Here is a 21,826-nt window from a genome sequence, read left to right as displayed (position 1 = left end):
GAATAACAGAGCACATATTATATTAATATGTAACATATTAGGCTGCCTATCATCTTGAAATAGTCACAGTCAAGGCTATCTGCGACTAATGATTGGAAAACGCACTTCAGTCCGTCCGTTGACCTCAGCTCACAGCAACAATGGACTTTTTGAGAAACTGGAACAGCATTTTTTCCCAAATGACAAGCCGGCAGGTGAGCATTATTTTATATATCCAGAAATGTTTCTCGATGCAGCTGTGCCTACAGTCCTGTCAAAATATGTGCATTTTTGTTTGTTTGTTTGTTGACCATGTTTTCCAGTTTAAAAAGTGGTATAAACAGGTACATTTTCCACAGTAAAGGTATGTTAGAGACAAGGACTATGAAACTTCGAAAGGGTTACTCAGAAAACTAAAATGTAGCAGGTTCATTTTATTGAAATTTCATCTCTTTTATACACTTTCTTTCTTTATTTCCCCGTAATACTAAGATGAGAACATGACACAGAAAGCCTGCCGCAGCCTTCTTTAACAAATGGTTACAAAGTCAAAAGGTGATTGTGTTCTGAAGAAGACCAGAATCTGCACACAGCACATTACGGAGATCACAGTGCCTCCAGGAACTTGCATCAGGGTCAACAACAACAACAAGCACAACCTGGTTCCATGTCCACAGGAGATGATGAGGAATTGCTGCAAGACTTTTCTGCACCAGGAGTTCAAATACGACCTGTTGTACTTCAACAGTGAGCATTTGCCACATTTGTTCGATATGGCCACGCTGTGAGCAACCAGGTAGGTTCAAAGAGTGACTGTGTGGTGTGCTAAGTATTAGATCTATAGCCAATCAGCGTGTAATTTAATGTTCCAATTATTTATTTACTCTTGCGTTAAGAAAAAAAATGACGTGGATACAACTTAGACTCTGCAAATGATAATGCAGTAATGGATAGAGACACTTAAGATCTTCTGTGGTTCTTCTTTTGTACATTTGTCACTCTGACTTTGTTAATGAGCAAAAATAAACCTCCATTGCTGCTACTTTGTCTGAGAACATTTCATTTAACAATTCAAGGCACAATAAATCTGTTCAATGTAAAGAAAAAAAGGATGGTGCAACATTAACAACATTTCTGTGCCTCCACGTTCACCCAAAAAATCCTTAGCAAACTCTATTAAAGGCCAAAAAAACTTACCAACAAAGCAAACCCCATAAGAGTCAGGAAACTATGTGTCCTCTTGTTTATTAAGTCTTCAGGAATGTCAATAAGAGCATTTCTATACAGTAGGAGAGCTGAGGAGGCCAGCGCGCAGACACAATGACCTTCTGCTATTCTCCTAGTTGATAATGACCCAGACAAAGACACACTGCCCATCAGCCAGACCTCTAATAAAGCCAAACACCATCATCTGCTAATAACCTCCACAAAGCAGCAAGAGTCATGGACAGGCCAGCATCTTCTGAATGCGAGGAGGGGAACAAAGCTCTGGGCGGACAGGAAGTAGTGGAAAGCATCCTGTTTATCGATCTGGGACTGTGCACTGCCTGATAGCACGTAGTGGTAACTACATACTTCTTCATCATCCCCCAAACACACAAAGACAAAGACTACTGTAGAAAAGCAAGGGGGAAAAAAACAAACACAGTGCAAAACATTTCACTCTAACAATCAATCCTTTTGGTACACTCATTTGCTAGGCTCTTGGTTGCTGCGCTGCTACACATGCAGTATTACACACACACACACACACACACACACACACACACGCACGTTCACACTTGCAGGGGTGCTATGTTTCCAGAGATAGGGTAGGTAAACTCGTTACTCTTTTCTTAATTGGTATAGAGATTCCGTCCTTTTTTCCTCTCAGCAACCCCTCCAGGGGAATGCTGATTGATTGTCCTCATAATACGCCCCTCCCCACACATATACACATACATTCTCTGTTAGAAGAAATTCACTTCAACTCTCTGCACACCCCAGTCGTCCAAAATTCACAGTTCAGTAACAAATAATTGTTCCACTGTTACACTGTCTCCTGCCTCCCCTCCAATTTTCACATCACTGGCTCAGCCTGACAATGTACCCATACAGCTGGTCTGAGAAGGCCTGAAGAGAGAATTTATCTCGTACCCTCCTCCTCCCAGCTTGTCCCATGTCCCTGCGGAGCTGCGGCTCCCTCACGAGCCTCTCCATGGCCTTAGAGAAGGCCTCTGCCGTGGGCTTGCACAGGAAGCCGGTCTCCCCGTCTGCCACGCTCTCTAGGGGGCCCCCAGAGTTCACAGCAATAACAGGGCAGCAGCAGTACATGGCTTCTACAGGAACTATCCCAAAATGCTCCCTGCTCGGGGTGTACAGCACAGCTGCGCTGCCCCGCAGCAGTGCCACCTTCAGTGAATCAGAGGGGGAGCGCAGGAAAGTGACACAGTTCTCCAAATGGATCTGCGCTGCCAGCTCTTTCAGTTCAGTATAATGTTGAACATTCTCAGTAACTCGGTCATCGTAGCCCCCCGCCACCACCAGGTGAATGCCTTCTCTCTGACATGGAGGAAGGCTGCTCCTCAGGGCTGCGAGAGCCTCCAGAGCCAGCCCCAGATTCTTCTTTCTCTCATATCGGTTCAGAGAAAGAAACAGGCAGGAGGTTCCCTCAGGGAGCAGCCCTTCCAGGCCTTGTGCTTCAGTGGACGACTGGTCAAAGGTACGCGTGTTGAGTGAGGGATAGAGGACATCTGTCTGGACTCCTCTTAGACCATGAAAGGTCTCCCTGAAGATGCCTGCGGTGAACTGGCTGTTTACCAGAATCTAAGAGGAAGTATAGAGAGATTAGTTCATAAGGATCTCACATATATCACAGGTGTTTTAATTCTCTATGAGTTGGATGACAGCCTGCAGTCTTTGATTATCCTAAAGTCTAGACTAAAATCGAAATGTCATTTCCTTTCTATCAGGGCCCTGAGCTTTTACAACAGCCTGCCTGTGGCGATCAGGCTGTATCACATTTTAAATAATCACTTTGGTTCATTGAAGCTGTTAAAAATAATATATTTTGATTTATTCTATTTCACTATAGTTTTCAAGAGCCAAGCTCAGTTGGAAGTAGACACTTCACCTCTCTTAAGCTGTTAAACAACATCTGGGTGAGATCAAAATAATTCTGAGCAAATCAACTATTTGTTTGCAGGCACACAAAGCTCAGTTGGCAACAGAATGTATTCTGGGTCGTTAATTACAGGTTTGTATGAACTGCAGCAACATTGTGTTGCACTGGAGGTAGACAAAATTATAAAGACATCATTTCATCATCATCATCATTTAGAAACTGACAAACTTCAACCACTGAGCTATAAAAGAAACAATTTGTTTTAATTTTTTTCTTGACGGCATCCTGTACCTCTATCCACTTAAAGTTTTTTTTTTATAATTTGTATATATTGATAGATGTCTTCATTATATTACCTGACCCACGTACAGAAAAAATACATAGCTACATCTTGGCATGATTGCAAGGTATCACATATATAACAAAAATACATCAGTATGTAAGAACAGTAGTTCTGCTTTTTCTGAGCTACCCTTATATTCTATGTCATAAGTATGCAATATGTAATAAGTCAAGAAGACTAACATTACCATTCTGTAGAGGAGATAACAGGCTGTGATCATATATTAGGTCTGTCATCATCACCACCAGTTTGCTGTGGGACTGTGTACTTAACATTTTACTCCTTTACCTTTCATGACTTTTAAATGATGATTTACTGTTTTATGTACTGTGACAGCACTGAAAATGCCAGTATTAATATAGTTGATTGTATGCATGATCTATAAGTATATGGCTCTGAGATTTTCTGTCTGGTGCTATAAACCCACTATGTGCACCAGAATTAACAAATTTCATAAAATAAAATAAAAGAAAACTCTTAACTCTTGTTACTGCAGTTAAACTCAGAAAATGACTTTCCCTTTCTGAAACCTGTGTAAAAACAAGCATTTAAAATAGAATTGAGATACTGAATCGTATTATCCTATTAGTTTTGAAAATTGATTTTGAATGTTTTTTATAAGACATGCATAGTTTTAGCCCTCGGCTCTCCTGTAGACTCTGCTGAAACCCTCACATAGGACTCTCTGGCCATTCTCAAATCTGTGCATAAAAGCACACAGCATTTACTATGAGGGCCCATCATATCATGTACTACACTTAATGTGTCTTTTCTTTATTGCTGGCTGAGCATGTTTTACCACCATGCTATATAAAGCAGCCTGCAATCAGACCACCACAACCTGTAGTGCCGTTCCATACCATATCAGCCATGCCAGTGGTGCGTTCCTCCAGCCAGTCAATGGGAGCACGGTAAAGCTTCTTCAGGGCCGACTTCCTCTGAGTCAGCAGCTGGTCTGGGAAGTGACAGTAAAACAAAACCTTCTTCCTGTGACGGGACAGACGTAGCACTGGGATACACACTGACACCTGGAATGGAATGAAAGGGGTATGAACAAAAATGTCTTCCCTAACAAATTATTCTCCTTCCTGGCTAATCAGAAGCAAATATGGCAGCTGAATAAAACAAACAAATAAAGCACTAAAAAGTAAAGAATGTATAACTCTGTGCAAGTATAATTATAAATCATATACTGTGTTAATACTAAACAATGTATCTAACCACTAAATACACATCCTGAGACAAATACTGTAAAAGCTCTATGTGACCTTTGCATGACATGTTTTGTTTGATTTCAGGTTTTTTTACATTTCAAAAGTGAGGCTTCTTCTAGTGTCACACTGTAAGTCGATCTGAATAATGAGTTTTTTTGTACTTTAATAATGTGAAAGAGAAAGGTGGTAGCTGTGTGTTTTTGTGTGAAAGACAAAACAGTAGAAAATAAGCAAGGGAGTGTCCACTTCATGGCGTGGTATAGTTAAAGGGTGTGACACAAAAAGGGAGACACATAGAGATGGGCCACTGATAACAATGGAAGCTGTTCTCTGAGCAACAGAGACAGTTACGAGACACAGATGGCTCAGAAGAACTCAAATGAGTGATGACCAAACAGAAAGATAGTTATGTCCTGTATGACACAACTCACTTGATCACAGAAGATGACGTCGTACTCCACCCCGCTGAGGAAGACCAGGTAGAGTGCCACATAGATCATCCTCAGGTAGGCACACAGGGCATGCAGGTAACCAAATACATTGGTGGGTAGCCAGTCACCCACACATACCTATTAGAGGAGTAATAAAAACAATAAAATCATATGTGCGTGTCTTTAAAAAAACTGCCTTTACATATGCTATTCTTTGTCTTTGTTGTGTATCTTTGAGGGACAATATTATGCAGTAAGATCTGTGTTACTTACCACAGGCAGTTCTGGGTCCAGGGTCTCAGAAAAGCAGTGTGTTGGGTCGTAATGGGCCGTCCAAATCTGAACGCTACATCCCTGAGACCTCAGAGCTACAGCAGCATCGACCACCAGTCGCTCTGCTCCACCAATACCAAGGTCTGGATGGAGGAACACCACCCGTGCCATCCTGCACACAAAAAATAAATAAAGTTTCAATTGAATCTGGAATTTATTTTAAACATAAACATCCATAGGAGTGACTGTCTTAAAGAAATTTCATTTTCAGGGTCATTCAAACAATCTAAAACTTAATGTTGGCGAACACAAACAACTCTCTCTAACAGAAGGAACCAGAGATTTATGAAACCAAGAATTTGTCCTTGTGGTTTTGTAACATAATTCAGTTCATAACTTGTACCTTCATGTCATGACTGTTTAACAGAAAACCTCTAGCTGGCACCGAATTTGCGAGTAAGAAGTCAAACTGATTGCAAGAACACACATGAGACTTCTGATTTAGTTAGCAAGATAACTGTTTGCTTTAGAAAAGGTAAGTGCCTTTAGCTACGGTGATAAGATTGTGGATAGTAGCCTATGTAGCTAATGGACATATAACCCGTTTTAGATAGCTAACCTGTTGGGCAGTTATCTTTGTAACTGGACATCACAACTACATCTCCGTACAATTTAATTATAACGCACTTATGTTTACCTTTGGAGCTCTTGACTACCTTGTCCAAGTTTGGGAACCTGTAATTATGCTCGACTAGATGCACGTAGCAGCAAGAACAACTGTCTTGAAACTCTACCGTTTTGGACGCCATGATGGCTCAAATCAACCATTGTGATCAGGCTAATCGCGCTTCATGTTGGAACCACAATGGCGCCTGTTTCCTCAATGTAACGAACGCGCTTCCTGTGAGACACGTCTCCCTCAGAGTCAAGGCGCACCAATTATTTGCCTTTGAATTAAAGTATAAGTGCATATCTAAATTCAGCATACAAAAATGTAGATGGGTTTTAAAAATACGTTGTATTAAAGCGGAATAAAAACAAGCTCCTCAAATAATGCTTGGTTCATTATTTTTGTGGTGAATGCAATTAGCCGGTCAGGCTTCTGCTCGGTCTCTTGCGCTGGTCTTGTGTTTTGCAGTCGTGTCCTTTTTAGACAAGCGTCAGCTTTGTGAGACCTCTTCTCAAGTTTTGACCAATTCACACATCGACTGCTTGCTGTTCATTTGACGTGGACATCAGTTTGAAGAGAGGCTCAGGGTTTCAGCTCGCATCGGAACAAATAAAACAAAATGGTAAGATTTTCAGCTCTATCTGAAACTGTTACTAGTGTTGAAGCTAACCATCTATATTGCACTCATTTGACGTGAGACCTGAGCTAACGTTTCGCTATCTGTTAGCTAGCTTGCTAACGTCAGCTCATCAATTGTGGACGTGGCTGTTCTTCAGCAACTCAAACTGTCCCAAAACACATATTTTAGGCTGGCCACCACTGAATTCATTAATCATGTATGTACGTGAAGATATTTGGTTGAGACTGCTTGTTAACCACCAGAAATTGAAAGCAATGAACAGTGTGGATCAATAGTCAAGGCCTTTGCCACCAGTCTCTGACAAAACACACTGTAACGTTACTGGTCAGAATCAAAAGTAAGCTAGCTATTCAAGAATCATCTCTTTATCTGAATGTTGTTGGTTAGCTTTAGCTGTAAGTGTGTCTGTGAGTGAATAACAGAGATTTGACAGACGGTCAGAAAGTTCATATAATGGAGTTGAATCATGTTTATGTGTATTAATTCTGGTGTCTTCCCCTCAGCCTGGACCAGCAGCAAGTGCAACCAATGTTGGGGCATCTAGCCGTTCCCCCAGCAAGACAGTGGCTCCCCGCGCAGCAGGCTCCACAGTCAGACAGAGGTACACACACACACACAACCTACCAGACTTTTAACTCTAATGTTTATTATCCAGTAGAAAGATGGGTAAAGTTTCCATCAGTGCATACAGATAAATGATGAATTAAAGGAAAGACCTGAATAAATGGGTGCAGTAACATAATGAATGAAGATTCTTCTATGTAGGACTCACTGCAATTCAGTGAGTCCTACATGGAGTGTGAAAATGATGTGAATCATTTGCTAAGGCTGTCACAGTCACCAGATTTCAACCCAGTTGAACTCCTATGGAAAATTTTGGTCCGACTTTTTGGCCTCTCGACCACCACCACCATCATCAAAACACCGCCACAGTTCATCCCTCCAGTAGAGTTCAGAGACTTGTCAAGAAGCACTAACGCTGTTGTGGCAACTCGTGGTCTTCATTGGATACCATGACACTTTGTTAGTTTTTTCCAATTCATTTGTCACACTGGCCACCACTGTGAAAAAGTATCCATTGAAGACCACTTTACATTACACATGATAGATAAGTTATGCGGTCGTTTGGCCTGCAAACACTCTCCATAATTATTTTCCAAATCCTCCCAGCATTGACCCCGCCTGCTCATGTCATCATACTGTAAAGAGTGATTGATGATTTTCAGATAGCCCTTCCCTATATTTTTTGTTTGTCTCCTCCATAGATTAGAGCAGCAGATAGATGTTGTGCTGTGGGCTTAATCAGTGTGTAATCAGAGGCTCACTGTTACCTCTCTCATTATTACCCATTACTATCACCCTCTTCATTACCTCATTAACCTCTGTTTAATCTCATCACATGAGTGAAGCAGCCATGAATCATTCTGCTCTTTTGGCACCAGCTACTGTAGTTTTCTGAATACAGGTTATAATGGAAATTTGTTTTTATTTTTTTATTTTATTTTTTTATCAGTGTTGTCAAAATGTTTTAAGAAGCTGCTGAATGAGTAAAAGTTATCAGATTTTTACAACATTGTGTTGTGTTCCCTTAAATTGTGTCTCTTTGTTCTTGTTTTCTTGTTGTTTTACTATAGAGTACTTTGTAACATGAAAATTGCTCTAGGAAAAAAAAGCTACAGTTTAAGATCAAATTAGTGGTCATGCAAAGCCCTTGATAATGAGATGTCGACTCATACTTGACAGTGTCGATATATTCTTGACGTGTGTGTGTGTTCCACAGGAAAGCTACCAGCAGCAGTACACGCAGCGGTGGCAGGACCACAGGATCGGCAGGCACCGGTGGCATGTGGCGCTTCTACACAGAAGACTCGCCAGGCCTCAAAGTGTAAGTGCAGTTTATAAAAACAGTTATACCTCCACACAGGAACATACACACCTAGCCTCTGACATTTTTAACTTTCCTCCTCTCACAAACACAAACTAATTCTCAGGATTTACGACACACGCGCTATCGTTAGTGTTATTTATGTTCATCAGGTAGAATGGGAGGAGTGTTTAATGGCAGGAAATTGGGCAGACGTGCCTCTGTGGTAAAACTAATCATCTCTGAGCAGTGGATCAGCTTGATTTAAGTGTTTGTGTCTATATACACACACACACGATTGTGTGTCAGGAAAGCCCACATTTAGAAAACTCTCAACTTCATAAACTTATATTCTGCTGCATCCTCGCCCCTAATATTAGAGAAAGCGTCCTGTCTCCTGGCCATAGCTGGCCGTGGTTGATCGATGGTGCTGTGGTGGTTATTGAGTGTGTCTCTCAGCAGTCGAAGGAGGGCAGACTCGCCATACAGTGCTGTATATCGAGTGCGTGTTTGTTCCTGCGTTAGACGTCAGCCTCAAAGCTTCATTAAAGGATCCACTCTGAAAGGTCAACTCAATTACAGCCTCCTGACAGGGGGAGGAGGGGGACGCTGAGGAGATGGTTGGCATGGCAATGCTGCTACTTAGCGATGCACCCCCACCCCCACTCACTCTCTCCTTCAGCGATGAGAGCCCCTCCTTGTTTCCGAAGCTCATCAATAAAATCACCCACTCCACTAAGACTCTCAATGTGGTTGGGGTAACAGCAAATGATAGGATTTTGTCTGTCTGTGTGTGTGTGTGTGTGTTTGTTAATCAGTTTTTTTCTTTGTTGTGACAGCGGCCCAGTGCCAGTGTTGGTGATGAGTCTGCTCTTCATTGCTTCAGTCTTCATGCTGCACATCTGGGGGAAGTACACCCGCTCTTAAACTCTGCCTGATGACCTCTGACCCTGCGCCTCGGCTTCTTAACGCATTGGACCTGGACCAAACAACAAATGAACAACAACCTTATCCCCTTAGTTCCTTCTCCGCTATCACTACAACACACACAGACACACAAACTGGATTTTTATGCGACCGTTTCAGTACATGATTATCATCTGCACTGACGTTGGTATCCACCTTGTTGCTTTTGCTCATCCTGTGTTTTTAAGATCTAATGGGGTGAATGGGAGAAAGCCATGCTAGCCCACCTCAGATGAGATGTCTGTGTGTGTATGTGGCCCTCCCTCCAAGCAGCAGCAGCATGTTCCTGCCTCTGCTGCATAAAGGTTCAGTGCTCAAGGACTTTGTTGTTTTCGGGCTCCAGCAAACATTTCTTCTTGTAGCCTGAATTGAATTTTTTTTTTGTGAACACCATTTGTACAAATGTGATTGTAATATTGTACAATAAAAATTTAAAATCAATGTGTTGAAATGTACCCTTATTTTGTTTTCTGAACTAATAACCCTGTTTTGTGTCATTTCGAGTTGAAATGTCTGTTTGTTTAATGAGAAAAAATGTTTCTCAACCATATTTTCAGTGAGGTAGTGTTCTCACTTTGAACCTTCTGTAACTACTACCAGACTATTGAAAGCTGTACATTTTGCCAAAAAGCATTTACAAACCTTTGCTTCAACAAAAATTGCATTCTGGATGGTTGTGCTTTCAGACAGAACAAGATTATTAGAACCACAGAAATGTGAAATGTTATGTTTCAGTGTGATTGACAGTTCACCTGTTCACACATTCCAGCTACTTAACAGCTTATTTGACTGAGGTTTGGGCCTGACTCAGTAATCCTATTAATTTTCTGTTTAATTTGTTTAACCTTGTAAGTACATGTATACTCAGCCTTAATTGTTTAAACTAATTATGTCATCCTATGGCTCTGCATGTAACAAGATTACACAGCGCACACACATACTGTATGGCATCTTATCTGCATGAGTAGAAAAGCCTGGTCTTGTCTATACATATGTGTACCAGCTGCTTTAAATTGATGTTTGACCAGTGTTTCAAAGTTTCAAACCTTTTCAGTTTGCATACTTCTATAGAGGTTCAGAGGCATCTGCCTCCAACATGGGCTGCCCCAGGGTTTGTTGGCAACACCCGTACTGAAGCTTTTTTCTGCTGCTCTCAATAATTGCAGACAGGCAAAATTAGTTTTTGAAAAGTAGCAAGTTTCCATAGTGTCAGAGTAATACCAGAAGGCATACAACATGCAAGACATCAGAAATTGGCTTGTATCTGCTGAGCTAAATACTGATGTTACATACTAACTACATATTAGGTTTCCCCTTCCCACTTGACTGTCCATTTGAATCTGGTTTACTGCGTCTAGGAGAAGAGAGCATAACAATCAGCATCACGGATGTATAATAAGGTCTTATTATACATCCATGGAAAGCATATACCTGCATATATCCAAAGCACAATAATAGTTTTTGTTTAAATCATTCTCTAAAAAACATCAAATAAAGAAGTTCTTATAATGTTCTTCAAAACATTATATTGCACTTTCTTGTCCAAAAACCTGGCTTGCAAGTTGTGTTGATGTTAATCTAATCAAAGGAATACTGTGTGCATTTAGGTTTTCCTGTAAAATTACCCCAAATGCGCTTTTTCCCCAGGTGTCTTTTCCTGAGGGGGGCGCTACAGACTATTTTCTGAATATCACTGGCTCAGAGCATATCAAGAAATAACTGTCCTCACTGAGGGAGGGGCATGAACACATGTTCTGTGTGATGTTTTTTTACTTAGTCAAATCATTATAAGCCTGTGTGGTGTAACATGTAACATGTTTGTATTGCCACACTCAACGTAATCATTCAGCCTGTTTAATAATGTTTTCCATAAGCAGACTTTTTAAAAAAAATCTTTTTGGATTAAAGTCACTAGAACTGAGCTGAATGAAAGAAAAGTAAATGATGAGAAACAGCTTCAGTTTTGATTTGTCCACATTAAGTTAAACACTGTGGAACCTTCAGAAGAATTAGTGACATGATGTTCAGTATAATGGCCGCTGCTGTGAGCTGCTGGTTGAGTGTTTTGTAGTTGTAGAAGTAGTTCTGGCCCAACCTGCAACACCAGGTTATCTGTGTTGAATATGAAACTAGCAGCTGGCATGGCTTGTGCTTCTGTGTGTCAGTGTGTGTGTGTGTGTGTGTGTGTGTGTGTGTGAGCTTGTACCTTGTGTTAAACATAGCATTCGGATCCTGTTCATTAATTCATTCTGTTGCTATGGCTCTGCTTTCCCACAGGCTTCCAGTGTTCGTGGCAAACTCAAGCACTCCTGCCACATCACTCTCCCTCTTGTCCCTGTCATACACACACACACACACACACACACTGAGATACACTCAAAAAATTCACGGCCCAATTCATGGTGGCACAACACGGCAGTGAGCCAGAATAATTCAACATAACAATTAAATATGAAGGAGCTGTGGCGAAGCTGTCCCTCATTGTTAAGGAGTCAAACAGGCAGCATGTGGAGCGCTGTGACCCTCCACACTGCTGCAACCTGTAGGTCCAAACTCCTCTTGACACCGTCTATACAAGTCAACTCAGTGTTTCATCAAGGGGTAGAAATGAGGTAAATTAGGTTTTTATTTCCTTAATACTAGGTCCAGAGTCTTCATTCTTTGTGTTTTGGACAGACAGACACATCCAAAATGCTCTTAAATCACTCAGTATGTAAGCTCTAAAATGTTTTCTGTATAGATTTTTACACTCCAGTTTGTGCTTGTTGGTTTTTTGATATGTGGAAATGTTTTTCTTGCAGCCCTTCCATGGTTATGATTGGCCTTTAGGTACTCTATTTCTATGTCCTTCAAGTCCTGAGAGCTCTGCTTTGACGCACCTGCCCTAGTTAGTATAAATATTAGTCAGGTGGCTGCTGGATTTTATCCTAAAGAAGGCAGTTTGCCAAAATATTGATGTTTAGAAGTTGAAGTTTATATCAAGCATTAAGTTGGGAGTCTTTATTATTCTTCCTTTGCTGCACCTCACTAAACATAGGTGTGTTTCCTTTAATTCTTCAGCAATCACTCAGTAAACATTATTCATACTGGGGTGACATAGAGGAAGCATGGCTTACATTCCTAGTTACATTAAATAACAATTTTTAGATTAAATAAGACACATAGGAGGAGGATTTTATGCATCCAACTGCAACTTGATTTTTGAGCTCCTCAAGTCAATGTGGTCTTTGTTAACAGTCTCAGGAAACACTGCACGTATTTCTTTATACTGGAATTTACAAGTGATTTTTCCGCTTTGCAGATGAGATTATTAGATAAAAGGGGTCTGGATGCATATTCATTTCCACTACATCAAAAAAGATTTAATCAACGTGAATGTTAAAAGTTACCTGACAAGCGAAGCCTATATCTCTCTATTCTACATAAATCATCCTGAACATCCACATGTGAGACAACGTTTGCCCCGTGGAAAGAAAGAGAGGAGTGAGAGATGGGAGGAGAGAGAAAGAAGAAGAAGAAGAAGAAGAGAGGCTCTCTCTAGAGCGCTTCCTCTCTGTGTCTTTTTCACCAGAAACCCATATCCTGTGAAGAAACCACACGCTTTTACAAGGGATGGTCCCTTACATAGAGAGAAGTATGCATGCACACGTGCACACACACACACACACACACTTTTGATGAGACCTGTAAATAGGTCACATGTATTTTCTGTTCTACATAACACATGCGGCTCTGTGGTTTAGCATGGAGGAAAAATGAAACTGTTTCAGACTATCAGGCACTCTCTCTCTCCCTTCTCTATGTCACCCTTTCACTTATCCATCACACATTGTTTATGCCCGGAGATGTTCTTCCCTGCAGGTAAACACAGCTATCAGGATATCAGGTGCAGCAGAGGGCTTATGATTTGAAACTTCTTTCCTTTCAAAGAAGTGCAGAATATTCCTTCTTTAGATGAGTGAGAGCCCAGTCATGCACACACATATGTCAAGTATGTGTGTGTGTATTTTTGAACAGATCACATGGTTGGTAAAGCGTGGAATGAACAGAAAGGCGGGTGGAATCGATCCACGCTCACTGACCAAGTGAATCCTGAGGGACGTCCCAAAAACTGAGGGCTGGTTAAGGGGATGAAGGGACATCTGTGACAGGATCAACACTGTGAAATGGTATGAAAGCTGTACACCCGCCCTTCAGCGAACTCATTTAATGTACAGAGATCTGCTGTGTATGTATACAAGTATTGGCAGTGGTGCAATAAGTATTCAGCTCCTTTACTTGAGTAAAAATAGCAAGAAAACAATTTTGAAAATACTTTATTTAAAGAAGAAATCATGCATTTTAAAGTAAATATACGTACATAAAATAAAAATTTTGCTCTTAGCAGCAACATGTCCTATCTTGCTTTAGTCTCAAAAGTAAAAGTACTTATTCAAAGTGTTATATTACTGATAATGTATAAGAAGTATTTAAATATTGTGGTGGTCCCCTCGATGCTAAAACTGACCATTTTATATACTTCTGGGAATCTTAATCCACATGGGGATGCATCATATTCCGTGAGCTTATTATATGTTTTATTTTACTGTACTTTTACTTGTAAAAGCATAAAGTTACACTCAAGTAAGATAAAGAATGGCTATTTATGGCCCCTCATTGTCTTTACCTCACTCTGGTTAACCTCCACTTGCTTATAATGCACTCTATAAATACACTTATGTTATTATTATTATTTATACCAGTTCCCTTAAAATACTACCTATGTACAGTTATTAAATAAATGTACATAGTTTAACTGCTCCTTTCCACCTCCGAGGTTCAGAACATTGAAGGAAGATGTACAGCATATCATACATGTTTATGTTGGTCTGCTGTCACTGTGATCATGAGACCAGTGATTAGTCAGTAGCATAGCAGCCAATTGGTGCAACACTCTGTTAATGGCCAGTGATCAGTAGCACAGGCTGGTCTGCTGAGAGGTGAGAGCTTGTTCACTGTAAAATAATCTGACTCCATATTCTGCCACCCAGACCACATGGTCACTGTCATATAACTGTATTGGGTCAGGAGGGTCAGAGGGAGCTGGGGGATGTGTGTGTGTGTGTGTGTGTGTGTGTGCCAGCTGGAGGCTCCCTGATCTTTCTGGACTTGGATCCTCCTTCACAGAGAAATAAGAGAGTCAGACTCTGAGCCAAGGCTGAGTCTGCATCTATCAGTACCTCAGCTCACGCTCTCTAATCTTCTGTGTGACACACACTCACCTCGTGCTTTCTGCATGAAAGATGAACAGTGTGAAAAGAGGTTCAGCTGTTATAGCAAATAGAAGGCATAACAACTGCTTACATTTCTATTAAGTTCTGCTGCATCTGTCCATTGTGCATTCCAGCAGAGTTGTAATTGTTAGTTGTAGTCCCAAAATCAAACTGTAGTCTTGTAAAAGTTAATATATATATTTACAAGGTTTTAATTTTCTAATATAGTGATATCCAGGTTGATAACAACATGTAGTGGCAGAGCTGTTTATTGTGTTTAAACTATTACTGTAATATTTTATCCACAGTACTTTAACACAAGTAACTCCTTTGATGGATGTACTGCATCACTGTAAAAGATCAGATTCTCAGATCAAGTATTTAGAGGTGGTATGTCTACACTCCATGCTGGCCATTATCTGCACCATTTACAACCAAATACACAAATTACACAAATTGAAACAGAGTTCCACTTTTTCCAAACAGAAAGTAGCTGCTCCACACTTAACAACAAAAAAGCAATGAATACATTACCTGTAACCATGACTTCACCATCAAGTTAAACCGGCTATAATCAATATTTTTATAATAACAATGTATCAAATGACAATATGAAAACAATGTGAAAGGTCTCGCTCGTAGTGACAAACCTACAGAGAATTATCATCTGAATCTGCAGCTCCCCTCGACTTTACAGAGCTTCATAGTGAGTTTCAGCTCATTGTTTAGCTGTCCGGCCCGCAACTTTAATGTTTTGGGCCACTCTCACCACTCTCATAGTGTCGTTTCCGGCCGCAGCAGGCAGCTGTATTCAGTGAAAAAGCTCTAAAAACCCACTGTGCATTACCTGCTCAGCACACAGTAGACAGTCACAGTTAGCGACTACCTGGTGAACATAGTGAAGCACTTAGCAGCTAAAGAGCCAGACATTTTCCTCAGGAGTTGGTAGAGACCAAAAACAGAGCTAAAAGGAGAGTGACTATTGGACACAAACACGACTCCTAATGAATGCTACTGTTGCTCTGTGTCTGCTGGACGTGTAAATAAGCAACTGTTTGCTAACATATTCGCCATATCAACTTAAAAGGTGATATTATGTAAGTGTCGTGTACATAACTTGTTTCCGTGGCCAAAAAAATCAGGCATTGCAGGTTTAATTTAAAATTCATTCAGCAACTTTGTTTGACAAACTAATGTCATATAGGAATGAGTCTAGACAGCTGCAAAGTCTGTATTCAGTCACCCTGTTGTCAGACCCTCAGTCACCATGGACACATTTTTTTACATGTTTTGTGAGGTGGTTTCCACAGTGCTGGCACTCACTTTCATGCCTGTTCTGAATGTGGAATGGACAGAGCAAACATCACATATTATAGCTAATACAGGTTTATGATAGACATCTCTGTGTGAAATGATGTTCAGAGCTCACACACAAAAACAGGACATTTCCATCAGTTTAAACCTAAAAGGTTTCCTGATTTGTTCGAAAAGTAAATTATATACAAATCATTATTTGTAAGCCTACATTTAAATGTATTTCTTGCATACTAATCAATTTGAACAACATATTTAAGAATCACATTAAAATTAAATATTTCTCAACAAATGCATAAGATCTAGTGTAACATGTTCAGATAAGACACATGAGAAGCATAAAGAACAAATATCAGAACACAAAGGACATAAAGAGAGAAAAGAAAAAGGAGGAAATGTAAAAACAAAAAACTGACAAATGAGACTAGAAGTTGTTTAAAAATAGACAAGTCAAATAGAAATGGAAATTAAGATCTTGAAGTAGGATATAAAAGCACAAAGGAAAGAAAACATAAATACAGAGAGTTGAAAGAAATAGAGGTTGAGCACAAGCAAGAGGTAAAACAAAGAGAGAAGAAGAAGCACAAGGTGTTGGAGAGAGATATGAATAACTACAGGAAGATGGAAACAAGTGGAGACAGTCGATGGTGGGAGAAAACCAAAAGAAATTGAAGAGGTCTATAGTGATACACGCAAAGAATTTAAAAGAGTGGAACAATGTGGAGGCTCAACTAAAGACAAAGATGAGAGCTGAATAAAACCTTAAAGAAGAGGAAACCAAACACAATTCTTCTTTTTGACGAGAAGACAAAAAAACAGGTGGCTCAAACCAGAAGCAATTAAAATATATCACACACTAAACATTTTGTAGAAAAATATACTGTAAATATAGTAAGCTTTTTGTGTGTATACATGTCGTAGTGTGTGTATGTCTGTGTGTGTGTTTGTGTGTGTGGGGCAGGGGTGATAAGGAGAATCCCGGGATGGAGGCCACGTTGGTTTTTGTGGCCACGTCAGGCCTGGTGATGCCCCGTGTGACTGCCACAAGCATGCAGGGCCAACTGGGCTGTGATGTCATAAGCATGTGTCCCCCAGCCCCCGTCCCCGCACACACACACACACACACACACTATGCCAGCCTGCAGCAGAGCGGATCAGACTGGACCCTCAGGGACACACTGACTACGGCTGGACTAATTTAGGGAGGAAGGAAGCGTGGGGTGAGGAGGGTGACACCGCTGCGCTGAGTGTCTCAGGTGTCAGCCTTGTGTTTTCTAATATTAAAGACACTTGGCTTGTGTGTGTGTGAGGGTGTGTATGTACCCATGTGTTTGTAAGTGTGCTGTTTATGTGCAGTGTATTTTTAGGGGACTGTATTTTCCACTCCTTGTGCAGCGCTCCACAGCAGCCGGGGGGTGGGGGGTGGATCTGGGGATCACCCGGCTCTTATATAATAATGTTCCTCATTAAAATATATTGATATTGTCTGAAAGACATTCTGTGCATGATTTCAGTTTATTTTATCACATAATTCTTGAAAATAGTTGAAATATTTGTTACATTCCTTTTGCATTACAGCCTAAAACAATGCTGGGCTTACTTGTGTTCATTGAGTCAAACATTATTGAACATAGAATCAGAATCAGAAATACTTTATTGATCCCCGTAGGGAAACTCTTTGTTACAGTAGCTTGCCTTTACGTCAGTGCACACAGGAGAAAGTACTAAGAAAACGATATGATACACTATAAACACTATAAACAGGTAAGAAAATAAATAAGTATCATGTCGGTATAAGTATGAGATAAACTAAGTGTCGAGTACCAAGTGGGTTTACTGGTTGATGGTGAAAGTACAGTATAAAATACAATGTAACTAAATATGTAATAAGTAATAGTAGTAAGCGGAGGTGCATGTACTGTCGAGAGTAATAGAGCTATATAGTATCAGTAACAATAAATAAGAAAAACTAACATGGGAAAACTAATATTGCACGGGAGTAGTACACAGAATATTGCACAATTATTATTAATTATGGCGGAGATGTAATGCTCAATGTCCAGTTTAGTGACCTAGGGTCATACAGACTAACCCTTAGAGGGAGGAGTTAAATAGTTTGATGGCCACAGGCAGGAATGATTTCCTGTGGCGCTCTGTGGTGCTTTTTGGTGGGATGAGTCTTCCGCTGAATGTGCTCCTTTGCTTGACCAGCACGTCATGGAGCGGGTGGGAGACACTGTCCAAGATGGCGTGTAGTTTGGCCAGCATCCTCCTCTCTGACACCACTGCCAGAGAGTCCAGTTCCACCCCCACAATGTCACTGGCCTTACAGATCAGTTTGTTGAGCCTGTTTGCGTCCGCTACCTTTAACCTGCTGCCCCAGCATGCAACAGCATACAGGATAGCACTAGCCACCACAGACTCATAAAACATCTTCAGCATTGTCCGGCAGATGTTGAAGGACCTCAGCCTCCTCAGAAAATAGAGGCGGCTCTGGCCCTTCCTGTAAAGAGCTTGAGTGTTCTTGGTCCAGTCCAGTTTGTTATCTAAGTGTACTCCCAGGTACTTGTAGTCCTCCACAATGTCCACACTGACCCCCTGGATGGAAACCGGGGTCGCTGGTGCCTTGGCCCTCCGTAGATCTACAACCAGCTCCTTTGACTTTGTCGCATTGAGCTGCAGATGGTTCTGCTCACACCATGAAACAAAGTTACCCACCACAGCCCTGTACTCAGTCTCATCACCACCGCTGATACATCCCACCACAGCAGAGTCATCAGAAAACTTCTGAAGGTGGCAGGACTCTGTGTGGTAGCTGAAGTCTGTGGTGTAGATGGTGAAGAGAAAGGGAGAGAGGACAGTCCCCTGAGGGGCCCCAGTGTTGCTGACCACGCTGTCCGACACACAGTGCTGCAGGCGCACGTGCTGTGGTCTGCCAGTCAGGTAGTCCACAATCCGGGACACAAGGGGGGCATCCACCTGCATCGCTGCCAGCTTCTCTCCCAGCAGGGCAGGCCGGATGGTGTTGAAAGCACTGGAGAAGTCAAAAAACATGATCCTCACCGTGCTTGCCGGCCTGTCCAGGTGGGTGTGGATGCGGTTAAGCAGGTAGATGATGGTGTCCTCAACTCCCAGCCGGGGCTGGTAGGCGAACTGAAGGGGGTCCAGGAGGGGTCTGACCATGGGCCGCAGCTGTTCCAGCACTAGTCTCTCCAGGGTCTTCATTATGTGGGAGGTCAGTGCAGTCTGTAGTCCTTGGAGCCACTGGGGCGTGGCGTCTTCGGCACAGGAACGAGGCAAGATGTCTTCCACAGAATGGGGACCCTTTGAAGACTCAGGCTCAGGTTGAAGACATGTTGAAGGACTCCACATAGCTGGGGGGCACAGGCTTTTAGCACCCCGGGGCTAACGCCATCGGGGCCTGCAGCCTTGCTTGAGTGGAGCTTCATCAGCTGTCCTCTCACCTGGTCAGCAGTCAGGCACACAGCAGAAGTTACAGGTGGGGGAGGGGGGGAGTCGTCGGTCTGGAGAGGGCCGTTAGCCTGATGGGGAGGGGGGAGCAGAGTACTCAGAGGAGCTTGAGGGCCGACAGCAGCTGAGTTAGAGGGGGGATGAGGAGGAGCCGGTGTTGCGAATCTGTTAAAGAACAGATTGAGTTTGTTGGCCCTGTCCAAGCTGCCTTCAACTCCTCTGCTGCCAGTCGATCTGAAGCCAGTGATGGTCTTCATGCCGCTCCAGACCTCCCTCATGTTGTTCTGCTGGAGTTTCCGCTCCAGCTTCCTCCTGTACTTCTCCTTGGCTTCCCTGATTTTCACCTTCAGGTCAGCCTGGATAGCCCTCACCTCCTCCCTATTACCATCAGTAAAGGCCCTCCTCTTGGCATTCAGAATGTCCTTGATGTCCTTTGTAACCCACGGTTTGTTATTTGGGTAACAATGGACCATCTTGGTTGGGACATTGCAGTCCACACAGAAGTTAATGTAGCCAGTGATGCACTCAGTGAGCCCGTCAATGTCCTCTCCATGAGGCTCACAGAGTGCATCTCAATTTGTCACCTCAAAACATTCCTGCAGTGTCTCATAGGCCTCCCCTGACCATCTCCTAACTGTCCTTGTGGTCGCAGGCTGCCTTTTAACCAGAGGCACATGGCAGGGTTTAAGGTAAACCAGGTTGTGGTCTGACCTACCCAGAGGGGGGAGGGGGAAGAGCTGTATGCATCCTTAACGTTAGCATACAGCAGGTCCAGTGTCCTCTCCTCTCTATAAGCCCACATTAGTAGCAGAAATAGTCCAAATAATGACAGTCTTTCTTTTTAGGTTTTTATTAAAGACAGAGCCAACAGCTTTTATCTCTGAATTTCTGAGTCACATTTCTAATTTTCTTGACTCGTTGATCTGTGCTGCGCTCATGAATGTAATACTTCCTACATTACATAAAATAAAACAATATTTTGAGATCAATATTCGGAATGTGAAAGAGCAAAATTAGGTGTATATCTTGGCATGGACAAACATCCTGTAGAAGTGCTGAATGGGATGAAATAAAATAAAAAAATTCTCTCCAAGAAATTATATTATCAGATTTATGACTTTGTGACTTTGTGTGTGTGTGTAATTGTGCACACGACAGGTGCATGACTTGGGTGTGGTTTTTTTAAGGGAATATTTTTATTACATTTTTATTACAAGATGTTTCATTAAGGGATGCCAACATTCAGATTATCTCTCTCTCTCAGCACCATTTCAACAGGCTTGTAAGCTACAGGTATGCCAGTATATACAGTATCTGGCTGTTTAGCTGCTAAATTCTCCACTATGTTCACCACCTAGTTAGCTTGTCACTAATGTTGTTTATCTGACATTTGGTGCTGGGCAGGTAGCATAAAGTGATTTTTTCAGAGCTTTTTCACTGAAAACAGCTGCCTGCTGCATCTAGAAATGATGCTGATAAGAGCAATGACAGTGAACCAAAACAGAAAATATGCAGGTCAGAAAACCAAAACAATGAGCTGAAAGATGTTATAATCATCACTACGAGCGTTGTTGCTTGTAGGTTCCTGCCTGATTTGCATATAGTGTGTGTTCTTTCGGATCTAAGGCATGTTCATTCCTTCTTAACAGGTCTGTCAGGGCAGGTTAAAGCATGTGCTGTGTGTGTGAGTGTGATTGCGGCAGGTGAAGGTGCATTACAAAAAGTGTTCAGGGAGTGGAAGCGCTTAAGGAGTGGGGACATTATGTGAATCGGTTTCTCATGCAATGCAAGTCCCCTGCTTCAAATACAGAACCCAGCCAACAGAGCTCTGTTTGTGGGTGAATCTTAGATTTTATAATATATAATAGAAGTCCTTCACTGAGTGTTTCTTGCATTTTGCTGTGGGCCCTGCGTCAGATTAACGCATGTGGATGCAAAGAATGTGTGTGTGACAACTTTTTAAACTATACTTTCATTCATAATTCTCCTACAGCTGATGTCTGCACTGTCTTGCTGTGACCTGGCAGGAAGCAACCGCAGTCTTGACACACTGCTCTGACTTTCTCCAGAACTGTTACGTAAGCTTTTCTCTCTGCTTACGAGATGCAAAAATTTGCATTTCGCTCTTACATTCTTGGCACTGTTGCGCTGAATGAGTACATACCGTACTATACTCCTGGGATGTCTACTCATCTCTCTCTCCGTCTCTCTCTCTATCTCACCTGCCTACCTGCTGCAGGTCTGATCAGGGAATTCCCTCATAATGCTCAATTGTAAATCAGGACTAGAAGTGTTTGGGGGCGTAT

At 41.8% G+C, this 21,826-nt stretch overlaps 2 protein-coding genes and 1 long non-coding RNA gene across 4 annotated transcripts in view; 1 reads left to right on the top strand and 2 right to left on the bottom strand.

Moving 5' to 3' along the window:
- Positions 1-393: 393 nt before the first annotated feature.
- Positions 394-6,329, bottom strand: alg2 (ALG2 alpha-1,3/1,6-mannosyltransferase). Of its 2 annotated transcripts, none has more exons than XM_044207312.1 (5): positions 6,031-6,329; positions 5,344-5,515; positions 5,071-5,208; positions 4,286-4,453; positions 394-2,784 (listed from the first exon to the last, which is right to left on the bottom strand). In XM_044207312.1, exons 1-5 carry the CDS (start codon positions 6,150-6,152, stop codon positions 2,044-2,046), a joined length of 1,341 nt encoding a protein of 446 aa, XP_044063247.1. In that variant the 5' UTR covers positions 6,153-6,329; the 3' UTR covers positions 394-2,043. The 2 variants fall into 2 exon arrangements, with proteins under 2 accessions (XP_044063247.1, XP_044063248.1); XM_044207313.1 differs by having other exon boundaries at positions 6,041-6,177.
- Positions 6,330-6,484: 155 nt separating this feature from the next.
- Positions 6,485-9,924, top strand: sec61b (SEC61 translocon subunit beta). The gene is made up of 4 exons (XM_044207314.1): positions 6,485-6,635; positions 7,157-7,254; positions 8,434-8,538; positions 9,357-9,924. Exons 1-4 carry the CDS (start codon positions 6,633-6,635, stop codon positions 9,442-9,444), a joined length of 294 nt encoding a protein of 97 aa, XP_044063249.1. The 5' UTR covers positions 6,485-6,632; the 3' UTR covers positions 9,445-9,924.
- Positions 9,925-11,688: 1,764 nt separating this feature from the next.
- LOC122881295 overlaps positions 11,689-21,826 on the bottom strand; it is a 57,010-nt gene continuing 46,872 nt past the window's right edge. The window contains exon 4 of the long non-coding RNA XR_006379141.1: positions 11,689-11,818. This is a non-coding gene — a long non-coding RNA (uncharacterized LOC122881295). The remainder of the gene's footprint in view (positions 11,819-21,826) is intronic.

The sequence above is a fragment of the Siniperca chuatsi genome, linkage group LG9 (assembly GCF_020085105.1).
Source record: "Siniperca chuatsi isolate FFG_IHB_CAS linkage group LG9, ASM2008510v1, whole genome shotgun sequence".
Lineage (NCBI taxonomy): Eukaryota > Metazoa > Chordata > Actinopteri > Centrarchiformes > Sinipercidae > Siniperca > Siniperca chuatsi.
Note: the sequence above shows the minus strand (reverse complement) of the source record. Positions and strands in the feature narration are given on the sequence as shown.